We start from the raw sequence: 8,875 nt of genomic DNA on the forward strand, positions 1-8,875 counted from the left end.
CTCTACGGAGGCAGCCATGTTTATCTACTGTAGCCAAAACTGGACTAACCAAAACTTTTGAGCTTTTATGACCACTGAAGGTTACGACAGGTTCTCTCTCATGTTAGGATATATATATCTATATATATATATGATGTTTTCCGTCTTTTACTGTCGACCTAGACTCACCTGGTGATAAAATGCTGATTTCCCTGAAACCTTCCCAAAAAAAGCAATTTTCTTCCTGTGATATTTATATTTCCACATTAAAATCATATTTATTTGCACCCAAAGATTCAATATACTAAATTATTTTGTGTATTTCCATGTGATATAATGACAACAAACAGGAAACCACATGTTATTGTAGCTGCTCCCTGACTCTGGGTCTCTTGATGTTACACAACAGTGTCAAATTCCTGCTTTACAAAGAAAAGCTGCTGCAGTTTTAAAGGCGAAGTGTTTTATTTCCTCTGAGTTAATGTGTTTTCATCCACAGGAGGCCACTCGCGGCCAGGCTGTAACCGGAGAGGGTCTTCTCTCTGCGGCTTCTGCCCCCGCGGATCCCCGGGAGGCAGGGGCGACCTGGAGGAGGGATGACAACATGTTGATGTTGGAACATTCTCCGGAGACACTGAAGCTGCGGCAGCGTCGATGCTCATCAGCTGCAGGAAGCAGGTCTCTGTGATATGACCCGTTCTCTGCCTCCGCGCGTCGACTCTCACCAGACTCCCTTCTGAAAATCTTCCTTGTACCGATCATCACACGCGCTGACGGAGCCGGAAACAACTTTACACGAGGTAAGATGTTTTCATGTATTAATAGATCACGATCTACAATTCGGCGCACACACAACACAATAACGGAATTGCAAACCGGAACTGGAATTGATTTAACTTAAATACTTGAAGACGTCTGACCATCATGTGTATTAAGAGTTTACGTGTAAAATGGCAGGAAATAAAACTTAAGTCCGGTTCTGTTGACGCCGATAAGCAAAACGGACATTGACCTTAACACGTGTCTTTTTCTATTATGATTTGCTTTACAGGGTTGTTGCTTATTGTATTTCGTAGGATTTTTATTTCCCTTTTGGAGCTTTTTCAGGGAATAGACTTGGTCAAATTCTCACCAAAGTTTGCAGGAAATTCAAAACCCGAAAAAGTATTTGAGTATTTGAGGAATCTGAAAGGGTCGAAGCCCGTCGTTTTGGATTTAGTGGCCATTTTCCCACATTTTCCACATTTTTTATTTGAAGAACTTGTCCCAAGGCTTTCATCAGATCAACTTCATGTAGCCCTGGACATACATGGTCCAATCGAGTCCAAACTAGACAGGTAAGACAAGAGTCCCGGCCTGATGACATCTACACAGAGATCATGACTTAAGATCACAGCGCCCCCTGGTGGCAACAGGAAATGTCTTGTTCATCCATCACTTCCTCCTACTGAGGAGAAGTGAATCCGAAACATCCTGGATTCTAACACTGCCGTCCTGCAGCTATCATTTGGATCCAAAGTAAGTGATGAGAGGATGGAGCCACGATGTCGGGATCCTGCAGATACACAAACTCATTCAATGTCGAGTCAGGAAGCCTTAACTCCCACATTGTTTAGTTAAGAACCTGAATGTTATGTTTGAAAGTCTCCTGGGACCAGAGTCCAAGGTCCAGACCAAGAACAACACATCAAACCAAAGGAGGGGGTGTCAGTCCAGATCAAGTAAACTTTTGTTTTCATGGTTCAGACTTTTGGACTACTTCCTGGAATTGCAGAAAGTGGAGACGGCATCAAACAAGAGAAGTAGAAAGTTAAGTGAGATATTATTTCTGTTGTTTGTGTGTCTCAGGTGTGTGCCAGCAGGATGGAGGTTGTGTCCTCGTGTGTGTGAGTCATGGCGTCCTCGTTGTCTCGGACGCAGCTCGGCCTCCGGGCCAAACTGCTGCGTCGGTACGAGCACCAGCCTCTGGTGTCGTGTCTGTCCGGCCTGTACGGCTGCAGGTGGAGACGCTGCGAGACGAGCCGCACTCAGCCCGGAGACTGCTGCTGCAGCAAGGTCAGACCACGTCCAACATCTGGACACATCTGGTCCAAGTCATCAGGCCCTTAGAGTCATGGCCAGGTTACACCAGTAGGGGGTCCTGGGGCAGATTCAGTGAATTACATCAATTTAGGCCTTTTCAAACTAGATGTGTTATGTTTTCTTAATTTGCATATTTTAAATGGTTGTCGAGTGATATCACAGGTTTAATTTTTAAGTTTTGCTTTCGACTTGTTCATATCTAACCAATCAGAAGGAGGCACTTCTTGAAACGGTAGTAGAACAACTTCCTCCTCGATCCCATCTGACATAAAGTAGAGTTTTGTCGACTCCTTTAATACATTTGTCTTAAGCCATTGATCTGATATATGAAACCAATTTCATTAAAAAAATTTAAAAGCATTCAAAACAATTCTTAACATCAATTGACCAGTAACATATAATGATTCCTATTAGAGAGGAAGTTCTATTGATTTTCTCTTTCACAGTTATTGTCGTTTATCATAATAACACCAGTTTAACCATCAATTAAAAGATTATAAATGTTTTATGAATCTCACATCCCTTCATTACTGATCTGCTTCTATGTGGTAAACGACACAAACAGCGAGGCCTCGTGGTTCTGAGGTTTATTTCACTGCTGAGCCACTTTAGAGCTGATGCTGTTTGAATTCTTCTTTCTACTGGTTAACAGTCAAATCCCCATGAAAACCAAATGGAATCCAGGTACAAACATTTTCCGTGTTGTGTTTGTGTGGTCGACAGCTGGAAGGAGTCAGCTTCGCTCTGCTCGTGGCTGCTTTCTGCTTAACGCTGGTGTTTCTCTACTTCTGGGGAAACGCGGAGAACGACTACGACGACTTCGACTGGTGAGTCGAGTCCCGCTTGCACTCGAGTGCACAAGCAGCAGATTACATGTGTGATAACAAATGCTCCCAGAGTCCTAAAACTATAAACTCTCCTCATGTTTTGGTTGTGGAATATATAACATGACATCTCTGTTTGGTCATTTAATCCAACTCCTCCATCCAGGAATATACAACTTATAAGTAAAATAGAATGTCTCCATGTGTGCACAGGTTTCAGGTCGTGGACTCACTACAGCTCGGTGATAGTGAACCAGATTAATTTTCCCTTTTAGTCCTCATGCAGATCTGAAGACTAAAAGGAACTTTGAAAACAGTATATTGGGACTAAACACTGGAATCTTTTATTCATTTGTGGATTTTTAAATGTCCTTTTTTAAGCTCTTTGAAGAAAGAATGACTGGAATCAAGGGAGATGTAGCAAAGGAGTCCAGCTGGATTTGAACTGTGGACTTTACTGTTCATGTCACCATCTTTACCTCTGAGCCACAGGGACACACCTTTGTGTAACTTAATGACCTGTTCAACCATTAACAGTTTACTGGTCAGCATGAAGTCCTTCAGTTATCCTTTAAAGTGTTTACCCTTATCAATGCTGCTAAAACCTTTATCCTGATGACGTTGTCCTTTACACTTGACATATATTGCACTTCTGTTTACCCTGTTAAAAGGGTTTTTAGTAGTTTGCCCTTACTCTAATGGAGGGTTAAGGACATAGGATGTCCAACCATGTTAAAGCCCTATGAGACAAATTGGGATTTGTGAATATGGGATACACAATTTGATTGATTGAAGTGTTCTAAGTCAATCTAAGTAAGATTAAATATTTATTAATTAAAAAATGTATTTAAGTTATAAATATTTAAAACATTTACTTTGTTTTACTTATTCTTTTGTTTGGTAGCGGTGTAACAGTCATATCACACGTCCGACTCTGTCTCTCTGAGTTCATCCAGTGTTTCGGTTTAACACGTGTTTATCCCTTGTTTGTGTTTAACACGTGTTTGTGTTTGACATGTGTTTCCCTTGTTTGTGTTTAACAGGTTTAACTTTGGGAACCTGGGCTTCTGGTTCCCCTGGTCTGTGGTGCTGCTGGTCATCGCTGCAGGTTTCTTTACCTACGTCGCGGTGCTCCTGGTGAGACACTGAGGCTCCAACCGGGGAACGTTTCACTGATTAAAGTTGTTTCATCATCCAGTTTGTTTCAAATGTATAACATCTTTGAAAATTAAAAAGTATTTTCTGATGGAAAAATGTTATCGCTTGTCAAATATTTGAAGAAAGTTTCTTCTCATTACCCATTTAAATGTAAATTCATTAAATACTCACTATCTTTTTAATTTATATATCTTTCTCTGTTATTTTTTGGCAATCGTTAATAGTACAGTTGCGTTTCTTCCAGCTGCTCGCTGTGTGTTTGCTGTCAGAGGGACAGAAACTGTATTTACACTGGAGTCACAAGGTAAACCTGATCTGTCTCAGCTGCAACATGCAACTTCACCACTAGATGTCACTAAATTCCACACACTGAACCTCTAAATAAAAAACAGACACTTGGCACTTTCACCTCTGCCGCGGAACGATAAAGTTGTGTGACAGTCTGAGTTTGTTCTATCTTCCTTCATCGTCAGATCGGGATCCTGGTCAGTCTGGTGATCACCGTGTTAGCCACGGCCGTCCTGTCCAGACTGTGGAGTAAAGAGTGGACAACGTTACTTCTTTCATTTCAGGTGAAATTCTCTCTCTCTCCCTCTCTCTCTCTCTCTCTCTCTCTCTCTCTTCACCATCCCTCAGTTTTCTGACGTCAGATTTTCTCTCTGAACCAGGTAACGGCTCCTTATTTACATGTGGGCGGAGTCTTGCTGATGACAGCGCTGGCTTGGCCAATAGCTTTCCATTTCTTTCGCATGAACGGCAGAGGTGAGGCGCACGTGTCCCGTATTTAAATTATATAGGTGTTAAAGTTTTGAATGAATAAAAACTTAATAAATTGCAAAACTGTTGGATTTGAAGGAGGAAATTTGTTTTATATCCACCTACTGTCACTAGCTTCTGAATTAACTCAGTAACCCTTCACAAGCAAGTGGATAATATCTCTTTAATGCAGAAGTGTGCACTCTTTAAACTGGTTTGAGATTAATCCTCAATAAAATACACAAACACGTCTCCGTCTTTTCAAATCCCAACTCCGTCTCCTGTGCTGGTTTTAAAACGATGTGCTCGTGTTCTGTGTGTGTTTCAGTTCTTCATGGCCTAGTCCTCAGTGTGTACCTCGTCCTCCTGTCTGCTCTCTACCTGGTGCCTCTCGGTTTGTATTCTCCTTGTATCAAAGAGGAGCTGAGCCTGGGCCCTGCACCGACCTTCATCGGCCACCGGGGAGCCCCCATGGTGAGCAGCCGGCCCAGATATCAAACTTTATTTTGTATGTGTCATTTTCTGATTGAGCTTTTTGACAGATCGACTGAAAACCTTCTGTGTGTTTTTACTTTGCTTATTGTGTCGAAAAGTTTGATCTTTGTAATTTACATTTTGACAAAGAAAAAGCAGCAAATTTGAGAAACTGAAACCAGAGTAAACTGAACTTCTGTGCTCGTAAAACTCATCGTTGTGATTTGTTTAAAATGTATAAAGACGTCAGAGCAGTGAAATCATCCGACTGTGAAAATCTTCCAGAGCAGGAAGTTTAGACTCTGGACACAAGACCAACACTTTTCACAAATCTGTGTCAAATATGTGAAACATTTTTTCCTGGACACAGTTTTTTGTGTCTGATGCTCTTTCCAAACAGGAAGTGAACTCATATCCTTCTCACCAAAACTATTTACATTTCTGTAAACACAACGCAAGAGATATTTAGAGTGAAAGAACAACCTGCTTTTCAAATGTTGATGTAATAATTCATAGGTCACTGTGTGTTGCAGCTCGCTCCAGAAAACACTCTGATGTCATTTGAGAAGGCGGTGGAGGCAGGAAGTGAAGGTCTGGAGACCGACGTCACCATCAGGTCAGTGGGCGTGAAAAGTATTTCTACACACTTGTATTGTGATGTTATAGCTGTTGTGTTATCATGATTACAGTTATGATGGAGTCCCCTTCCTGATGCACGACCGCACGCTGCGGCGCACGACCAACATCCACCAGGTTTTCCCAAACCGGACCGACACCGCGGCGGCCATGTTTACCTGGGCGGAGCTGCAGAGCCTGAACGCCGGCTCCTGGTTCCTCTCAGTGAGTCGCACAAAGCAAACAGTAGACAATATAGAGAAGTGTTTTTATTGTCCAGCTCGTGTCAGCGTGTTAATTGGTTATCGACGGTCGTCCCTTGCAGGTCGATCCGTTCGGGACGGCCGGCTCACTGGGAGCAGACGAGCGTCAGCGGGCAGGAAACCAGTCGGTCTGCAGCCTGCAGGCCTTCCTCCAGCTGGCGGCTCACACGGACAAGCTGGTGATCTTTGACCTCTACCGTCCGCCCAGTTCACACCCGTACAGCGACACCTGGATCCAACGCACGCTGGAGGTCATCCGCCAGTCGTCCATTCGCTCCTCACAGGTCAGACACGGCTGACACACACTTCACTTCTTGGGTCATGTTTCATCCTTCCCTCGAAGTTTTGAGGAAATCTGTTCAGTAGTTTTCTTTGCTGAAAAACATCAGAAAAAGGTAAAACGGTCAAATTCCTCTGAGGCTCAAAAGACATTTTACCTCCTAAACTTCTCCTATTGAAGAGAGATCTATGAAACTGGTCATTTGACAACTTCAAATTGGAAACAAGGTCAGTTTTATAGTTGTGTTGAAGCAGAATAAGTAGTATTGTAAATGTGAATAAGTTTATTTAAATCAATTATGTTCTGTTCTCCCTTGTTTAGAAAGTCTGTCACACCAGGCTCAATTATAACATCTCTATATTAAACATAGCCTCATGTAACTGAAGGTAAGAGATGATTTACAGAGGACATATGTTGTATTTATTTATTGTGTGTGTGTGTGTGTGTGTGTCACCAGGTGCTGTGGCTGCCGTCAGATCTCAGGTCTGTTGTGAATGAATTTGACCCCGAGATGCAGCAGACGTCAGGAAGTCGACTCCCTCTAGAGGAGCTCCAGAGCAACAACATCGTCAAAATGAACCTGGACTACGCGTCCATGTCTGCCAAGCTCGTCAGGTGTGTGTCTGTGTGTGTGTCTGTGTGTGCTTTTGTGTAGCTGCTGCCCTGTGTAATATGTCGTAACACTCCTCTCCTCTCGTGAGCAGTGAGTACGCCGCCGTGAACATCACCACCAACCTGTATGTGATCAGTCAGCCGTGGCTCTACTCTCTGGCGTGGTGCTGTGGTGTCCACTCCGTCAGCACCAACGACCCCCAGCTCCTCAGCTCCATGGGCTCCCCGCTCTTCCTCATGGTACGACCACTCCTCCCAGTTCAACCACTGCTTCACACAGGGTCACGTGGTTCAACGGAGCTCTCTACTGCACATCATGGTCTTCATCATCATCAGATTGAGTTTGGCTCATTGTCACTTTTCTCTCCTTCTTTCAGACTCCAGGTGAGTACAACCTGATTTGGATTCTCACTGATTTGCTGTCGCTGGTGTTGATCGTACCCATCTTCGTTTTTCACTGGTGAATCTCTCTCTCTCTCTCACACACACACACCACTTCCTGTTTTAAACATTCAGAGTAAACTCCAGATGTAGAAGTGAGTTCAGTGAAGACTTCGGATCCTGTGCTGTCGTCTCAGTTTCTGGTTTTGCCCCCAGGTGGCGGGAGCGAGGACTGACTTCCTGCTCAGGCGACACAATCTCACTGGACAAAGCCACTTACAGCAAGTTCCGGACGGGTGAGACACCGTGAAGGAACAGCCCCGATGCTTTGTTCAGATAAATACTTTCATATTCATCCTGAGGTCAATTTACTTCTAATTATATCTAGATTAAATTGGGGAAAGACACGCATCAAAGGTACAGAGCCGAACTGAATTAAGCTTAATAAAAAAATTGACCAAATAACATAACATGAGTAAATGGTGTGTTTTGGGGTTTTCAACAAAACGAGACATCATCCTGAGAAAGTTTCACTATTTTACATTTTATAGATCAAAATATGTATCTGGAAAATATTCTAAAAACTCCCATTATGAAGTCAAATTACTTGAGATATTATGTTTCCGCCACTATACTTAAAGACACATCTGTTTTCTTTCCGGTGTGAAATGTCCAACTCCTCATTTTATCATCCCTGGTTGTTTTACGCTTCCAGCTTCTTGTTCTCTGAAATCACATTTTACACAAAGGGGTCCACAAACATTTTATTGATCTGATCTTTGTTTTCAGAGATGAGCGACATATGGTCGATCTCCAGTGGGAACCAGCAAGCAGAGAAGAAGCCAAACCTGGCAACCGTCACAGTGACTTGACGTCCGCCGACACTGAGACACAAACTGCCGACCTCGAAGATCTCAGTGAATCACATTCCAGATTTATTTTTACCTCAGAAACAAAAAAGCTCAGTGTATTTTTAGCAAATTTAAGTTTTAAAAGGAAGTGGACAATATTTTAGCGACTGATCAGAATCAAAAGTATTTTCAGATATTTCTCTGAAGTCTCTGAATCAATCTAAACTCCAGAGGTGCATTAAGAGAAATAACGTTTTTCTGTTCTTTGCAAAATGTCGTTTATTCAGGTCTTCATCAGGATATGTGGTCACATATTGAATACAACAATTTCTCCTTAATAAACAATGTCCAAAAAAAAAAGTTGTGATTGTTTCTTCATGTTTAAAAATCAGTGCTAGTGGTTCAAATGTTTAGAAAAAAGAAAACAGACACATGAGAATAAAATCATTCACCATCTTCAGTTTGTGTTGTGGTCTGGTTTCCTTTCCACATGCGTCACTAGAGAAATCACCAGCAGCTAGTTTAACATCCAGATTCAACCACGTAAACTGTATGAACTAAAACAAACCAATCAAATGAAAGAGAAATTAAAAACCCTAG

At 42.4% G+C, this 8,875-nt stretch overlaps 1 protein-coding gene across 1 annotated transcript; it reads left to right on the forward strand.

Moving 5' to 3' along the window:
* The first annotated feature begins 478 nt into the window (after positions 1-478).
* On the forward strand, positions 479-8,566 carry LOC128457132 (glycerophosphodiester phosphodiesterase domain-containing protein 5). The gene is made up of 16 exons (XM_053441682.1): positions 479-779; positions 1,828-2,034; positions 2,785-2,888; positions 3,929-4,022; positions 4,288-4,347; positions 4,517-4,615; positions 4,712-4,805; positions 5,128-5,273; positions 5,807-5,889; positions 5,963-6,113; positions 6,214-6,435; positions 6,889-7,046; positions 7,136-7,283; positions 7,421-7,503; positions 7,641-7,720; positions 8,214-8,566. The coding sequence occupies exons 2-16, from the start codon at positions 1,873-1,875 to the stop codon at positions 8,294-8,296; spliced, it is 1,767 nt and encodes a 588-aa protein (XP_053297657.1). The 5' UTR covers positions 479-779; positions 1,828-1,872; the 3' UTR covers positions 8,297-8,566.
* Positions 8,567-8,875: the final 309 nt, after the last annotated feature.

This window comes from Pleuronectes platessa, chromosome 15 (genome assembly GCF_947347685.1).
Source record: "Pleuronectes platessa chromosome 15, fPlePla1.1, whole genome shotgun sequence".
NCBI lineage: Eukaryota > Metazoa > Chordata > Actinopteri > Pleuronectiformes > Pleuronectidae > Pleuronectes > Pleuronectes platessa.

Bases quoted from the DNA above. Each gene is read 5' to 3' on its own strand.
- LOC128457132 (XM_053441682.1), top strand. From the start codon at position 1,873: ATGGCGTCCTCGTTGTCTCGGACGCAGCTCGGCCTCCGGGCCAAACTG. The intron at 4,348-4,516 runs GTAAACCTGATC...CTTCATCGTCAG, and splicing joins ATTTACACTGGAGTCACAAG to ATCGGGATCCTGGTCAGTCT. The intron at 7,721-8,213 runs GTGAGACACCGT...CTTTGTTTTCAG, and splicing joins TTACAGCAAGTTCCGGACGG to AGATGAGCGACATATGGTCG.